The sequence below is a fragment of the Crinia signifera genome, chromosome 11, assembly GCF_055691185.1.
Source record: "Crinia signifera chromosome 11, ASM5569118v1, whole genome shotgun sequence".
Taxonomy (NCBI): Eukaryota; Metazoa; Chordata; class Amphibia; order Anura; family Myobatrachidae; genus Crinia; species Crinia signifera.
In genome coordinates this window covers 1295892-1314775 of record NC_139227.1, presented here as the reverse complement: position 1 = coordinate 1314775, position 18884 = coordinate 1295892, and the positions used below count along the sequence as shown (strand labels likewise).

Sequence of the window (18884 nt, the reverse complement as noted above, 5' to 3'; positions counted from 1 at the left end):
TTTACCTTCCGGGGTCCAGGAGGACCTGCAGCAAGATAAGCCAGAGGGAGGGGGGGGGGGGGGGGTCAGTGGAGGCAGCAGGTTGGCGGCGGGAGGTGAAAAGAAGCCCATAGGCTTCTATAGGGTATCGCCACCCAAAGGTGGCGATACCCTGCTATGCGGCAGCCGGACAGTCATACATTAGGAAATGCAGTAAAACAGCCGGGAACTGCATCCCCGGCGACTTCTAACAGGTGCACAGCCGGTGTCTGCAGATATATAGTCCATTAGTTGTGTTGTATAACAGGTGCACAGCCGGTGTCTTCAGATATATTGTCCATTAGTTGTGTTGTATAACAGGTGCACAGCCAGTGTCTGCAGACGTCCATTAGTTGTGTTGTATAACAGGTGCACAGCCAGTGTCTGCAGATATATCGTCCATTAGTTGTGTTGTATAACAGGTGCACAGCGAGTGTCTGCAGATATATCGTCCATTAGTTGTGTTGTATAACAGGTGCACAGCCAGTGTCTGCAGATATATCGTCCATTAGTTGTGTTGTATAACAGGTGCACAGCCAGTGTCTGCAGAAATATCGTCCATTAGTTGTGTTGTATAACAGGTGCACAGCCAGTGTCTGCAGAAATATCGTCCATTAGTTGTGTTGTATAACAGGTGCACAGCCGGTGTCTGCAGATATATAGTCCATTAGTTGTGTTGTATAACAGGTGCACAGCCGGTGTCTTCAGATATATTGTCCATTAGTTGTGTTGTATAACAGGTGCACAGCCAGTGTCTGCAGACGTCCATTAGTTGTGTTGTATAACAGGTGCACAGCCAGTGTCTGCAGATATATCGTCCATTAGTTGTGTTGTATAACAGGTGCACAGCGAGTGTCTGCAGATATATCGTCCATTAGTTGTGTTGTATAACAGGTGCACAGCCAGTGTCTGCAGATATATCGTCCATTAGTTGTGTTGTATAACAGGTGCACAGCCAGTGTCTGCAGATATATCGTCCATTAGTTGTGTTGTATAACAGGTGCACAGCCAGTGTCTGCAGAAATATCGTCCATTAGTTGTGTTGTATAACAGGTGCACAGCCAGTGTCTGCAGATATATCGTCCATTAGTTGTGTTGTATAACAGGTGCACAGCCAGTGTCTGCAGATATATCGTCCATTAGTTGTGTTGTCTGCAGATATATCGTCCATTAGTTGTGTTGTATAACAGGTGCACAGCCAGTGTCTGCAGATATATCGTCCATTAGTTGTGTTGTATAACAGGTGCACAGCCAGTGTCTGCAGATATATCGTCCATTCGTTGTGTTGTCTGCAGATATATCGTCCATTAGTTGTGTTGTATAACAGGTGCACAGCCAGTGTCTGCAGATATATCGTCCATTAGTTGTGTTGTATAACAGGTGCACAGCCGGTGTCTGCAGATATATCGTCCATTAGTTGTGTTGTATAACAGGTGCACAGCCAGTGTCTGCAGATATATCGTCCATTAGTTGTGTTGTATAACAGGTGCACAGCCAGTGTCTGCAGATATATCGTCCATTAGTTGTGTTGTATAACAGGTGCACAGCCAGTGTCTGCAGATATATCGTCCATTAGTTGTGTTGTATAACAGGTGCACAGCCAGTGTCTGCAGATATATCGTCCATTAGTTGTGTTGTATAACAGGTGCACAGCCAGTGTCTGCAGACGTCCATTAGTTGTGTTGTATAACAGGTGCACAGCCAGTGTCTGCAGACGTCCATTAGTTGTGTTGTATAACAGGTGCACAGCCAGTGTCTGCAGATATATCGTCCATTAGTTGTGTTGTATAACAGGTGCACAGCCAGTGTCTGCAGATATATCGTCCATTAGTTGTGTTGTATAACAGGTGCACAGCCAGTGTCTGCAGATATATCGTCCATTAGTTGTGTTGTATAACAGGTGCACAGCCAGTGTCTGCAGATATATCGTCCATTAGTTGTGTTGTATAACAGGTGCACAGCCAGTGTCTGCAGATATATCGTCCATTAGTTGTGTTGTCTGCAGATATATCGTCCATTAGTTGTGTTGTATAACAGGTGCACAGCCAGTGTCTGCAGATATATCGTCCATTAGTTGTGTTGTATAACAGGTGCACAGCCAGTGTCTGCAGATATATCGTCCATTCGTTGTGTTGTCTGCAGATATATCGTCCATTAGTTGTGTTGTATAACAGGTGCACAGCCGGTGTCTGCAGATATATCGTCCATTAGTTGTGTTGTATAACAGGTGCACAGCCGGTGTCTGCAGATATATCGTCCATTAGTTGTGTTGTATAACAGGTGCACAGCCAGTGTCTGCAGATATATCGTCCATTAGTTGTGTTGTATAACAGGTGCACAGCCAGTGTCTGCAGATATATCGTCCATTAGTTGTGTTGTATAACAGGTGCACAACCAGTGTCTGCAGATATATCGTCCATTAGTTGTGTTGTATAACAGGTGCACAGCCAGTGTCTGCAGAAATATCGTCCATTAGTTGTGTTGTATAACAGGTGCACAGCCAGTGTCTGCAGATATATCGTCCATTAGTTGTGTTGTATAACAGGTGCACAGCCAGTGTCTGCAGACGTCCATTAGTTGTGTTGTATAACAGGTGCACAGCCAGTGTCTGCAGATATATCGTCCATCAGTTGTGTTGTATAACAGGTGCACAGCCAGTGTCTGCAGATATATCGTCCATTAGTTGTGTTGTATAACAGGTGCACAGCCGGTGTCTGCAGATATATCGTCCATTAGTTGTGTTGTATAACAGGTGCACAGCCAGTGTCTGCAGATATATCGTCCATTAGTTGTGTTGTATAACAGGTGCACAGCCAGTGTCTGCAGATATATCGTCCATTAGTTGTGTTGTATAACAGGTGCACAGCCAGTGTCTGCAGATATATCGTCCATTAGTTGTGTTGTATAACAGGTGCACAGCCAGTGTCTGCAGATATATCGTCCATTAGTTGTGTTGTATAACAGGTGCACAGCCAGTGTCTGCAGAAATATCGTCCATTAGTTGTGTTGTATAACAGGTGCACAGCCAGTGTCTGCAGATATATCGTCCATTAGTTGTGTTGTATAACAGGTGCACAGCCAGTGTCTGCAGATATATCGTCCATTAGTTGTGTTGTATAACAGGTGCACAGCCAGTGTCTGCAGATATATCGTCTATTAGTTGTGTTGTATAACAGGTGCACAGCGAGTGTCTGCAGATATATCGTCCATTAGTTGTGTTGTATAACAGGTGCACAGCCAGTGTCTGCAGACGTCCATTAGTTGTGTTGTATAACAGGTGCACAGCCAGTGTCTGCAGATATATCATCCATTAGTTGTGTTGTATAACAGGTGCACAGCCAGTGTCTGCAGACGTCCATTAGTTGTGTTGTATAACAGGTGCACAGCCAGTGTCTGCAGATATATCGTCCATTAGTTGTGTTGTATAACAGGTGCACAGCCAGTGTCTGCAGACGTCCATTAGTTGTGTTGTATAACAGGTGCACAGCCAGTGTCTGCAGATATATCGTCTATTAGTTGTGTTGTATAACAGGTGCACAGCGAGTGTCTGCAGATATATCGTCCATTAGTTGTGTTGTATAACAGGTGCACAGCCAGTGTCTGCAGATATATCGTCCATTAGTTGTGTTGTATAACAGGTGCACAGCCAGTGTCTGCAGATATATCGTCCATTAGCTGTGTTGTATAACAGGTGCACAGCCGGTGTCTGCAGATATATCGTCCATTAGTTGTGCTGTATAACAGGTGCACAGCCGGTGTCTGCAGATATATCGTCCATTAGTTGTGTTGTATAACAGGTGCACAGCCAGTGTCTGCAGATATATCGTCCATTAGTTGTGTTGTATAACAGGTGCACAGCCAGTGTCTGCAGATATATCGTCCATTAGTTGTGTTGTATAACAGGTGCACAGCCAGTGTCTGCAGACGTCCATTAGTTGTGTTGTATAACAGGTGCACAGCCAGTGTCTGCAGATATATCGTCCATTAGTTGTGTTGTATAACAGGTGCACAGCCAGTGTCTGCAGATATATCGTCCATTAGTTGTGTTGTATAACAGGTGCACAGCCGGTGTCTGCAGATATATCGTCCATTAGTTGTGTTGTATAACAGGTGCACAGCCGGTGTCTGCAGATATATCGTCCATTAGTTGTGTTGTATAACAGGTGCACAGCCAGTGTCTGCAGACGTCCATTAGTTGTGTTGTATAACAGGTGCACAGCCAGTGTCTGCAGACGTCCATTAGCTGTGTTGTATAACAGGTGCACAGCCGGTGTCTGCAGATATATCGTCCATTAGTTGTGTTGTATAACAGGTGCACAGCCAGTGTCTGCAGATATATCGTCCATTAGTTGTGTTGTATAACAGGTGCACAGCCAGTGTCTGCAGATATATCGTCCATTAGTTGTGTTGTATAACAGGTGCACAGCCAGTGTCTGCAGATATATCGTCCATTAGTTGTGTTGTATAACAGGTGCACAGCCAGTGTCTGCAGATATATCGTCCATTAGCTGTGTTGTATAACAGGTGCACAGCCAGTGTCTGCAGATATATCGTCCATTAGTTGTGTTGTATAACAGGTGCACAGCCAGTGTCTGCAGACGTCCATTAGTTGTGTTGTATAACAGGTGCACAGCCAGTGTCTGCAGATATATCGTCCATTAGTTGTGTTGTATAACAGGTGCACAGCCGGTGTCTGCAGATATATCGTCCATTAGTTGTGTTGTATAACAGGTGCACAGCCGGTGTCTGCAGATATATCGTCCATTAGTTGTGTTGTATAACAGGTGCACAGCCAGTGTCTGCAGATATATCGTCCATTAGTTGTGTTGTATAACAGGTGCACAGCCAGTGTCTGCAGATATATCGTCCATTAGTTGTGTTGTATAACAGGTGCACAGCCGGTGTCTGCAGATATATCGTCCATTAGTTGTGTTGTATAACAGGTGCACAGCCGGTGTCTGCAGATATATCGTCCATTAGTTGTGTTGTATAACAGGTGCACAGCCAGTGTCTGCAGATATATCGTCCATTAGTTGTGTTGTATAACAGGTGCACAGCCAGTGTCTGCAGATATATCGTCCATTAGTTGTGTTGTATAACAGGTGCACAGCCAGTGTCTGCAGACGTCCATTAGTTGTGTTGTATAACAGGTGCACAGCCAGTGTCTGCAGATATATCGTCCATTAGTTGTGTTGTATAACAGGTGCACAGCCAGTGTCTGCAGACGTCCATTAGTTGTGTTGTATAACAGGTGCACAGCCAGTGTCTGCAGACGTCCATTAGTTGTGTTGTATAACAGGTGCACAGCCAGTATCTGCAGATATATCGTCCATTAGTTGTGTTGTATAACAGGTGCACAGCCGGTGTCTGCAGATATATCGTCCATTAGTTGTGTTGTATAACAGGTGCACAGCCAGTGTCTGCAGATATATCGTCCATTAGTTGTGTTGTATAACAGGTGCACAGCCAGTGTCTGCAGATATATCGTCCATTAGTTGTGTTGTATAACAGGTGCACAGCCGGTGTCTGCAGATATATCGTCCATTAGTTGTGTTGTATAACAGGTGCACAGCCGGTGTCTGCAGATATATCGTCCATTAGTTGTGTTGTATAACAGGTGCACAGCCAGTGTCTGCAGATATATCGTCCATTAGTTGTGTTGTATAACAGGTGCACAGCCAGTGTCTGCAGATATATCGTCCATTAGTTGTGTTGTATAACAGGTGCACAGCCAGTGTCTGCAGACGTCCATTAGTTGTGTTGTATAACAGGTGCACAGCCAGTGTCTGCAGATATATCGTCCATTAGTTGTGTTGTATAACAGGTGCACAGCCAGTGTCTGCAGACGTCCATTAGTTGTGTTGTATAACAGGTGCACAGCCAGTGTCTGCAGACGTCCATTAGTTGTGTTGTATAACAGGTGCACAGCCAGTATCTGCAGATATATCGTCCATTAGTTGTGTTGTATAACAGGTGCACAGCCGGTGTCTGCAGATATATCGTCCATTAGTTGTGTTGTATAACAGGTGCACAGCCAGTGTCTGCAGATATATCGTCCATTAGTTGTGTTGTATAACAGGTGCACAGCCAGTGTCTGCAGATATATCGTCCATTAGTTGTGTTGTATAACAGGTGCACAGCCAGTGTCTGCAGACGTCCATTAGTTGTGTTGTATAACAGGTGCACAGCCAGTGTCTGCAGATATATCGTCCATTAGTTGTGTTGTATAACAGGTGCACAGCCAGTGTCTGCAGACGTCCATTAGTTGTGTTGTATAACAGGTGCACAGCCAGTGTCTGCAGACGTCCATTAGTTGTGTTGTATAACAGGTGCACAGCCAGTATCTGCAGATATATCGTCCATTAGTTGTGTTGTATAACAGGTGCACAGCCGGTGTCTGCAGATATATCGTCCATTAGTTGTGTTGTATAACAGGTGCACAGCCAGTGTCTGCAGACGTCCATTAGTTGTGTTGTATAACAGGTGCACAGCCAGTGTCTGCAGACGTCCATTAGTTGTGTTGTATAACAGGTGCACAGCCGGTGTCTGCAGATATATCGTCCATTAGTTGTGTTGTATAACAGGTGCACAGCCAGTGTCTGCAGACGTCCATTAGTTGTGTTGTATAACAGGTGCACAGCCAGTGTCTGCAGATATATCGTCCATTAGTTGTGTTGTATAACAGGTGCACAGCCAGTGTCTGCAGATATATCGTCCATTAGTTGTGTTGTATAACAGGTGCACAGCCAGTGTCTGCAGACGTCCATTAGTTGTGTTGTATAACAGGTGCACAGCCAGTGTCTGCAGACGTCCATTAGTTGTGTTGTATAACAGGTGCACAGCCAGTATCTGCAGATATATCGTCCATTAGTTGTGTTGTATAACAGGTGCACAGCCGGTGTCTGCAGATATATCGTCCATTAGTTGTGTTGTATAACAGGTGCACAGCCAGTGTCTGCAGACGTCCATTAGTTGTGTTGTATAACAGGTGCACAGCCAGTGTCTGCAGACGTCCATTAGTTGTGTTGTATAACAGGTGCACAGCCGGTGTCTGCAGATATATCGTCCATTAGTTGTGTTGTATAACAGGTGCACAGCCAGTGTCTGCAGACGTCCATTAGTTGTGTTGTATAACAGGTGCACAGCCAGTGTCTGCAGATATATCGTCCATTAGTTGTGTTGTATAACAGGTGCACAGCCAGTGTCTGCAGATATATCGTCCATTAGTTGTGTTGTATAACAGGTGCACAGCCAGTGTCTGCAGACGTCCATTAGTTGTGTTGTATAACAGGTGCACAGCCAGTGTCTGCAGACGTCCATTAGTTGTGTTGTATAACAGGTGCACAGCCAGTGTCTGCAGATATATCGTCCATTAGTTGTGTTGTATAACAGGTGCACAGCCAGTGTCTGCAGATATATCGTCCATTAGTTGTGTTGTATAACAGGTGCACAGCCAGTGTCTGCAGACGTCCATTAGTTGTGTTGTATAACAGGTGCACAGCCAGTGTCTGCAGATATATCGTCCATTAGTTGTGTTGTATAACAGGTGCACAGCGAGTGTCTGCAGATATGTCGTCCATTAGTTGTGTTGTATAACAGGTGCACAGCCAGTGTCTGCAGACGTCCATTAGTTGTGTTGTATAACAGGTGCAATATGTCTGTGAACAATGTCATTCAATGACCTACCTCATACCCGGCACACACCTGCTGACATGAATGGTTAATGTGTACTAAGCTTTAGAGAAATAGAATACTGGTTACAATTGTTATACAAAAGTCCTTGCATTATGTCTTATTGCAATCTGTTTTATTTATATAGCGCCACACGGGTTCTGTATCTCCTCACATAGAACATAGAACAATTACATCAGTACAAAGATGACTGAATAATACATCCACAAATTCACAGAAATACATCATTACAACCTGCAAATTACCTGATGGTGTGAAGACACATACACAGGCAGGGGCAGAACTGGTGAGTGGGGGCTCAGATAAAACCCCCCCCCCCCCCCCCCCCCCACCAGAGACGCCTCCTTGTTCTGCTGTATCTACAGTATGTATATGATTTGCCTTTTGTGTAAGGTGTTACATGACTCCCCTGACTGTCTCTATACTTTCCTTAATCTTCAGGTTGTCCTTGCTCTACCATACGATACCCCAGTCCCAGGATATAAAAATAACACTGTGAACACCATGAGGCTGTGGTCCGCAAAAGCTCCCAATGAATTCAACTTGAAGGACTGTGAGTGGTTGATGCTGTGTTATTGCTCTGTGTCGTTTATTGCACTTTTTGATATTTTTAAACCACCTGTTGACGGTGCTCATGGACATCCTAGCGCTAAGGTCACATATTTATCATCAACAGAGAAAGTCAGTAAATCCTGGCATTATATGGAAATAATTATTTCCTTTCCACCGGAGTCTGGAGATGACCAATAGACTGGAAAATGCAATAAGCTGTTCAGGTTCAGCCTTCATAGATTCTGAAATACATGACTAGTCGATCAAGTGTACAATACATGGGGTCTGATTCAGGATGGGATGCAATTGTGCGATAATCACTAAGCATGACCGAGGGTTGGTCGGGGCTGGTGATCAGGGGGGTGACATGGCCTTCACAGGCTGCCATAGAAACAGGATAGCTTTGAGATGCGATCGCAGTAATATTGCTATCTCGGGGAGAGACTCTGCATGCTGGGCAGCCTTGCCCCAGCCTTGCCCCAGCCTTGCCCCAGCCTTGCCCCAGCCTTGCCCTGTACTTGGTGACACTTAGCATGTGGGAGAATACAGTCGCAGTTTTGGGGACAGATGCACTAAGCTTCAAAAAGTGATAAAATGGAGAGTGATAAACAGCCAGCCAATCAGCTACTAACTGTTGTGTCACAGACTGTGTTTGAAAAATGTCAGGCAGGAGCTGATTGGTTGTTTATCACTTTCCATTTTATTACTTTTGAACCTTATTGCATAAGCATTTTTAAGCAAAATGACAAATGAACCTGATTCAGGCCACAGCCCCATGCTGAAATGTGTAGTTCAACAGCTGCAGTGGTAAAGGTTGCCAACTCCTGCCCTATCTATAATGGTTTATCCAGGAGCCAGCATTATGGTCCTCAAATAAAACTCTGGAGAGTGATAAACAGCCAACCAATCAGCTCCTGCCTGACATTTTTCAAACACAGTCTGTGACACAACAGTTAGTAGCTGATTGGCTGGCTGTTTATCACTCTCCAGTGTATCACTTTTGAAGCTTAGTACATCTGGCCCCTAATGATCACATTATACTCTCAGCAGGGCCGGTGCTAGGGGGTTTGGCGCCCTCCTGCAAACTATACATTTGCGCCCACCCAAGCTTTACAAAGGGATAGTGCACACGGAAAGAAAAACGAGTGATCTCACAAGAAAGGGGAATGGGCACACAATAGTACTCCCACTCCAAATTACACCACACAGTAGCACAATATTATTCACCTTACACAGCTGTAACTAGACATTTTGGTGCCATGAATGAAAAATCAGGGAGAGTTTGCGCCGTAGGCGAGTGCAAAAATGTAGGAGCGTAGCTTCATGGGGAATGGGCATCGTCACATAAAAATACCAATTACACCGTAATCCCCATAACACATTATGCTTCACACCTCACACCTCAATACCTCATTATACCACACACAGTAATGCAAATTATATATTATGCCACGCATCATGATGCCCCTTACACAATATGCAGCACACCATAATGCCCATTACACATTATGCCACACACCATAATTCCCCTTACAAAATATGCCAGACACCATAATGCCCATATGACATTGACACACTTTATGCTACACATAATGCCCCGAGTACTCCTGCATATGCCTACATTTGTAGCATGCTTATTCATAACGCCCACACCATTTGCCAAAAGTAGTTGCTCTGCTTATACATAGTGTTCACACCAGTTGCTGACATTAGTAGCACTGTGTAACCATATGCCCACACCAGTTGCCGACATTAGTAGCACTGTGTAACCATATACCCACACCAGTTGCTGACAGCAGTAGCGCTGCCTATACACGTGCCCACACCAGTTGTCGACAGCAGTAGCGCTGCCTATACACGTGCCCACACCAGTTGCTGACAGCAGTAGTGCTGCCTATACACGTGCCCACACCAGTTGCCGACATTAGTAGCGCAGCCTATACACATACTCACACCAGTTGCCGACATTAGTAGTGCTGCATAACCATATGCCAATACCAGTTGCTGACATTAGTAGCGCTGCCTATACAAATATGCCCACACCAGTTGCTGACATTAGTAGCGCTGCCTATACATGTGCCTACACCAGTAGCCGACAGTAGTAGCACTGCTTATACATATGCTCACACCAATTGCCGACAGTAGAATCGCTGCCTATACACGTGCCCACACCAGTTGCCGACATTAGTAGCACTGCCTACACACGTGCCCACACCAGTTGCCAACTTTAGTAGCGATGCCTATACACGTGGCCTCGCAAGTTGCCAACATTAGTAGCACTGCCTATACACGTGCCCACACAAGTTGCCGACATTAGTAGCGCTGCCTATACATGTGCCCCCACCAGTTGCCAACAGTAGTAGCACTGCCTATACATAACGCCAACACCAGTTGCCGACAGTAGTAGAGCTGCCTATAGATTACGCCCACACCAGTTACTGACAGTAGCAGTGCTGCCTACACATGTGCCCACACCAGTTACTGACAGTAGCAGTGCTGCCTACACATGTGCCCACACCAGTTGCCGACAGTAGTAACGCTGCCTACACATGTGCCCACACCAGTTGCCTACAGTAGTAGCGCTGCCTATACATAACGCCCACACCAGTTGCCGACATTGGTATTGCTGCCTATACACGTGCCCACACCAGTTGCGGACAGTAGTAGCACTGCCTATACATAACGCCTACACCAGTTACCGACAGTAGCAGTGCTGCCTATACATAATGCCCACACCAGTTGCCGACAGTAGTAGAGCTGCCTATAGATTACGCCCACACCAGTTACTGACAGTAGCAGTGCTGCCTACACATGTGCCCACACCAGTTACTGACAGTAGCAGTGCTGCCTACACATGTGCCCACACCAGTTGCCGACAGTAGTAACGCTGCCTACACATGTGCCCACACCAGTTGCCTACAGTAGTAGCGCTGCCTATACATAACGCCCACACCAGTTGCCGACATTGGTATTGCTGCCTATACACGTGCCCACACCAGTTGCCGACAGTAGTAGCACTGCCTATACATAACGCCTACACCAGTTACCGACAGTAGCAGTGCTGCCTATACATAATGCCCACACCAGTTGCCGACATTGGTATTGTTGCCTATACACGTGCCCACACCAGTTGCCGACAGCAGTAGCATTGCTTATACATATGCCCACACCAGTTGCCGACAGTAGTAGCATTGCTTATACATATGCCCACACCAGTTACTGAGAGTAGTAATGCTGCTTATACATGTGCTCACACCAGTTACTGACAGTAGTATCACTGCCTATACATGTGCTCACACCAGTTACTGACCGTAGTAATGCTGCTTATACATATGCCCACACCAGTTACTGACAGTAGTAGCGCTGCCTATACATATGCCCACACCAGTTACTGACAGTAGTAGTGCAGCCTATACATATGCCCACACCAGTTACTGACAGTAGTAGTGCTGCCTGTACATATGCCCACACCAGTTACTGACAGTAGTAACGTTGCTTATACATGTGCTCACACCAGTTACCGACAGTAGTAACATATACACATGCCCACACCAGTTGCTGACAGTAGTAACGCTGCCTATACATGTGCCCACACCAGTTACTGACAGTAGTAGTGCTGCCTATACATGAGCTCACACCAGTTACTGACAGTAGTAGTGCTGCCTATACATATGCCCACACCAGTTACTGACAGTAGTAACGCTGCCTATACATGTGCCCACACCAGTTACTGACAGTAGTAGCGCTGCCTATACATATGCCCACACCAGTTACTGACAGTAGTATCGCTGCCTATACATGTGCCCACACCAGTTACTGACAGTAGTAGCGCTGCCTATACATATGACCACACCAGTTAACGACAGTAGTATCATTGCCTATACATGTGCTCACACCAGTTGCTGACCGTAGTAGTGCTGCCTATACATATGCCCACACCAGTTACTGACAGTAGTATCATTGCCTATACATGTGCTCACACCAGTTTCTGACAGTAGTAACGTATACACATGCCCACACCAGTTGCTGACCGTAGTAACGCTGCCTATACATTTGCCCACACCAGTTACTGACAGTAGTAACGCTGCCTATACATCTGCCCACACCAGTTACTGACAGTAGTAAAGCTGCCTATACATCTGCCCACACCAGTTACTGACAGTAGTAATGCTGCCTATACATCTGCCCACACCAGTTACTGACAGTAGTAACGCTGCCTATACATCTGCCCACACCAGTTACTGACAGTAGTAATGCTGCCTATACATCTGCCCACACCAGTTACTGACAGTAGTAACGCTGAATATACAGTACATGAGCTCACACCAGTTACTGACAGTAGTAATGCTGCTTATACACATGCTCACACCAGTTACTGACAGTAGTAACGCTGAATATACATGAGCTCACACCAGTTACTGACAGTAGTAACACTGCCTATACATATGCCCACACCAGTTACTGACAGTAGTAACGCTGCCTATACATCTGCCCACACCAGTTACTGACAGTAGTAACGCTGCCTATACATCTGCCCACACCAGTTACTGACAGTAGTAATGCTGCCTATACATCTGCCCACACCAGTTACTGACAGTAGTAACGCTGAATATACAGTACATGAGCTCACACCAGTTACTGACAGTAGTAATGCTGCTTATACACATGCTCACACCAGTTACTGACAGTAGTAACGCTGAATATACATGAGCTCACACCAGTTACTGACAGTAGTAATGCTGCTTATACATATGCCCACACCAGTTACCAACAGTAGTTGCGCTGCCTATACATATGACCACACCAGTTACTGACAGTAGTAGCGCTGCCTATACATATGCCCACACCAGTTACTGACAGTAGTAGCGCTGCCTATACATATGACCACACCAGTTACTGACAGTAGTAGCGCTGCCTATACATATGCCCACACCAGTTACTGACAGTAGTATCGCTGCCTATACATGTGCCCACACCAGTTACTGACAGTAGTAGCGCTGCCTATACATATGACCACACCAGTTAACGACAGTAGTATCATTGCCTATACATGTGCTCACACCAGTTTCTGACAGTAGTAGTGCTGCCTATACATGTGCTCACACCAGTTACCAACAGTAGTAACGTATACACATGCCCACACCAGTTGCTGACCGTAGTAGTGCTGCCTATACTATGACCACACCAGTTACTGACAGTAGTATCATTGCCTATACATGTGCTCACACCAGTTTCTGACAGTAGTAACGTATACACATGCCCACACCAGTTGCTGACCGTAGTAACGCTGCCTATACATTTGCCCACACCAGTTACTGACAGTAGTAACGCTGCGTATACATATGCCCACACCAGTTACTGACAGTAGTAACGCTGCCTATACATCTGCCCACACCAGTTACTGACAGTAGTAACGCTGCCTATACATCTGCCCACACCAGTTACTGACAGTAGTAATGCTGCCTATACATCTGCCCACACCAGTTACTGACAGTAGTAACGCTGAATATACAGTACATGAGCTCACACCAGTTACTGACAGTAGTAATGCTGCTTATACACATGCTCACACCAGTTACTGACAGTAGTAACGCTGAATATACATGAGCTCACACCAGTTACTGACAGTAGTAATGCTGCTTATACATATGCCCACACCAGTTACCAACAGTAGTTGCGCTGCCTATACATATGACCACACCAGTTACTGACAGTAGTAGCGCTGCCTATACATATGCCCACACCAGTTACTGACAGTAGTAGCGCTGCCTATACATATGACCACACCAGTTACTGACAGTAGTAGCGCTGCCTATACATATGCCCACACCAGTTACTGACAGTAGTAGCGCTGCCTATACATATGCCCACACCAGTTACTGACAGTAGTAACACTGCCTATACATATGCCCACACCAGTTACTGACAGTAGTAGTGCAGCCTATACACATGCCCACACCAGTTACTGACAGTAGTAACGCTGCCTATACATATGTCCACACCAGTTACTGACAGTAGTAGCGCTGCCTATACATATGACCACACCAGTTACTGACAGTAGTACTGCTGCCTATACATGTGCCCACACCAGTTACTGACAGTAGTAGCGCTGCCTATACATATGCCCACACCAGGTACTGACAGTAGTAGCGCTGCCTATACATATACCCACACCAGTTACTGACAGTAGTAGTGCTGCCTGTACATATGCCCACACCAGTTACTGACAGTAGTAACGCTGCCTATACATATGCCCACACCAGGTACTGACAGTAGTAGCGCTGCCTATACATATGACCACACCAGTTACTGACAGTAGTAGCGCTGCCTATACATGTGCCCACACCAGTTACTGACAGTAGAAACGCTGCGTATACATGTGCCCACACCAGTTACTGACAGTAGTAGTGCTGCCTATACATATGCCCACACCAGTTACTGACAGTAGTAGCGCTGCCTATACATGTGCCCACACCAGTTACTGACAGTAGTAGCGCTGCCTATACATATGCCCACACAGTTACTGACAGTAGTAGTGCTGCCTATACATATGCCCACACCAGTTACTGACAGTAGTAGTGCTGCCTATACATGTGCCCACACCAGTTACCGACTGTAGTATCGCTTTCTATACATGTGCCCACACCAGTTACTGACAGTAGTAACGCTGCCTATACATATGCCCACACCAGTTACTGACAGTAGTAACGCTGCCTATACATATGCCCACACCAGTTACTGACAGTAGTAGCGCTGCCTATACATATGACCACACCAGGTACTGACAGTAGTAGTGCTGCCTATACATGTGACCACACCAGTTACTGACAGTAGTAGCGCTGCCTATACATGTGCCCACACCAGTTACCGACTGTAGTATCGCTTTCTATACATGTGCCCTCACCAGTTACTGACAGTAGTAGCGCTGCCTATACATGTGCCCACACCAGTTACTGACAGTAGTAGCGCTGCCTGTACATATGACCACACCAGTCCCTGACAGTAGTAGTGCTGCCTATACATATGACCACACCAGTTACTGACAGTAGTAGCGCTGCCTATACATATGCCCACACCAGTTACTGACAGTAGTTGCGCTGCCTATACATATGCCCACACCAGTCCCTGACAGTAGTAGTGCTGCCTATACATATGACCACACCAGTTACTGACAGTAGTAGCGCTGCCTATACATATGCCCACACCAGTTACTGACAGTAGTAGCGCTGCCTATACATGTGCCCACACCAGTTACTGACAGTAGAAACGCTGCGTATACATGTGCTCACACCAGTTACTGACAGTAGTAGTGCTGCCTATACATGTGCCCACACCAGTTACTGACAGTAGTAACGCTGCCTATACATATGCCCACACCAGTTACTGACAGTAGTAGCGCTGCCTATACATATGACCACACCAGTCCCTGACAGTAGTAGTGCTGCCTATACATATGACCACACCAGTTACTGACAGTAGTAGTGCTGCCTATACATATGCTCACACCAGTTACTGACAGTAGTAGCGCTGCCTATACATATGCCCACACCAGTTACTGACAGTAGTAGCGCTGCCTATACATATGCCCACACCAGTTACTGACAGTAGTAGCGCTGCCTATACATGTGCTCACACCAGTTACTGACAGTAGTAGCGCTGCCTATACATATGCCCACACCAGTTACTGACAGTAGTAGCGCTGCCTATACATATGACCACACCAGTTACTGACAGTAGTAGCGCTGCCTATACATATGCCCACACCAGTTACTGACAGTAGTAGCGCTGCCTATACATGTGCCCACACCAGTTACTGACAGTAGAAACGCTGCGTATACATGTGCTCACACCAGTTACTGACAGTAGTAGCACTGCCTATACATATGCCCACACCAGTTACTGACAGTAGTATCGCTTTCTATACATGTGCCCACACCAGTTACTGACAGTAGTAACGCTGCCTATACATATGCCCACACCAGTTACTGACAGTAGTAGTGCTGCTTATACATATGCCCACACCAGTTACTGACAGTAGTAACGCTGCGTATACATATGCCCACACCAGTTACTGACAGTAGTAGCGCTGCCTATACATATGCCCACACCAGTTACTGACAGTAGTAACGCTGCCTATACATGTGCCCACACCAGTTACTGACTGTAGTATCGCTTTCTATACACGTGCCCACACCAGTTACTGACAGTAGTAATGCTACCTATACATATGCCCACACAGTTACTGACAGTAGTAACGCTGCGTATACATATGCCCACACCAGTTACTGACAGTAGTACTGCTGCCTATACATGTGCCCACACCAGTTACTGACCGTAGTAACGCTGCCTATACATGTGCCCACACCAGTTGCCGACAGTAGTAGTGCTGCCTATACATGTGCCCACACCAGTTATTGACAGTAGTAACGCTGCCTATACATGTGCTCACACCCGTTGCTGACATTAGCAGTGCTGCCTATACACATGCTCACACCAGTTGCCGACGGTAGTATCGCTGCCTATACACATGCTCACACTAGTTGCCGACATTAGTAGTGCTGCCTATACACCTGCCCACATCAGTTGCCGACATTAGTAGTGCAGGGTTACCTACTTTTGAAAAATCATTTCAGGGAGAAAAGTAAAAGCCAGGGGGCGGGCCTACACTTGTATATGGTGCTTTGTTTATCTCCTATTGTACGGTCCCCTAGAAAATGTTGTCTCTATAAATAACTTTATGCATTAAACCAAATTCATTAAAAAGTACTCCGGTAGCGACATTATTTTTTCTTTAACAAAAGAAGCTCTGCGCATGAATAGCTCAATAGCTGTTATCACAAAATGATGGAACTGTGTCAGGTGGGATTGCATATCCCCATCACTCTAAGGCAGACAATGTCACCTGGCAACCAGGGGAAAACCTGGAAATGCAGCCCGGTCAGTGCAGTGACGGCTGAGCACACATCTGCTCTTTGCACTGTAGTGAGGGGAGTGTGTGTGAGTGTGTGTGAGGCGACAAAGGGTGGGCTGTACATGGGGAGATAGGGCGTGCAGCCATTCAGTGTGACATAGGGGAGGAGGCCGGCAGCACAACATCCAGCCTCTATCTGCTATACCTGAAGGAGGGAGTCCCGGAGAGCTGCAGCGACCATGGCATCTCTGCCCCGGTCCTGGTGAGCGTGGTCACAGCCTACTCCCTGGCTGCCTGCGCTGTGCAGCTGGCTGTCGGGTGTGTGCTGGCACAGCGCCTGGGGAAGGGCTGCTCGGGCACAACACGGTTGAAAAAAAGATACACACACACATATACATACACCTACTGTATGCATAGGTGAATCTGTCATCAATGCTAATTGAGTGTGTCACAGACACACACACACACACACCTCTCATTACAGCTATTACCCCTACTAATCACACATGCATGTATTACACACATATGACATGACTGGGATGCTTTGGGGCCCCCATCCCCAGGGGCCCCAGGCTGATGACTGGCCGGGGACTCGGCTCCAGGATCGGCAGACACCAGCCAGGTTTTTCCTGTGATCCCTGAGGATGAGAAGAAGCTGCCCCCAGCTGCAGCAAAGAACAATCAGCCTGCCAGCTGCACAGCACAGCACAGGCAGCCAGGGAGTAGGCAGTGACCGCGCTCACAGATGCCATGGCTGCTGCACCTCTCCGGGACTCCCTCCTTGGCCCGTGCCTGCGCTCCCCCCGCTCCAGCTGGCTGTCGGGTGTGTGCTGGGTAAAAGGCTGCTCGGGCACATCAGGGTTGAAAAAGAGAGCCATATTATACTTACCCACGCATGCGGCACCGAAGTGCACTCCTTTCGCTTTCTCCCGCAGCTTCACTTCCGTGACGTCTACTGCGCATGTGCCAGATAACGGCGATGGAGGCGCCAACGCGATGATGCAGTGTCGATATCTGGCACATGCGCAGTAGCCAATGCAGAAGCGCAAAGCGGAGCTGTGGGAGAAAGGGGCCCTCTTCAGGGAGTCCGTGAAAAGTACCACAATTCCGGGAGTCTCACGGACATTCCGGGAGAGTCGGCAACCCTGTAGTAGCGTTGCCTATACACGTGCCCACACCAGTTGCCAACAGTAGTACACTCACACTTTAGTCTCCTGGCACCTGAGCTCATTCTCTCCTGTGTCTTCAGCCTTGTGTTCCATGTAGCCCCGCCCCCTCCACCCGTGTAGCCCCGCCCCCTCCACCCGTGTTGCCCCGCCCCTTTTCATCCATACTGCTGACCTGATGTTTAGGAGCCTGGAGGGAGCATCTTTGCCTCCGGCGCTGCTGCCTGTCATGCAGTGTGACAGGCGCAGACACAGGACAGCAGGGGATGCAGAGCAGAGACAGCGCCTCTCCTGCCCGGCGCCTACCTGCTTTGCATCCTCTGCCCTGACTCTCAGTAACATGGCATGTGTGTATAGAAACATCTTAGGCTGGGTACACGTTTAACCAAGATATCCGCCGACCAAACGACCAATTAGCAAGCCCTGTAACACCACCCACACGATTGGCCACCACCCACCGCTGCAGGAGAAACCATTCGATGGTCGCCAACCATCGAATGATTTATACCACCATCGCAAATAAGTCAGTCCCGGCGCCCGCAAAC

General features: G+C 47.0%; 1 protein-coding gene across 1 annotated transcript in view; it reads left to right on the top strand.

The window, feature by feature from the left end:
• PYGM (glycogen phosphorylase, muscle associated) overlaps positions 1-18884 on the top strand; it is a 90636-nt gene that overhangs the window by 30958 nt on the left and 40794 nt on the right. Inside the window, 1 exon segment of the mRNA XM_083165000.1 lies at positions 8152-8263. Coding sequence (XP_083021126.1) covers positions 8152-8263 — 112 coding nt within the window.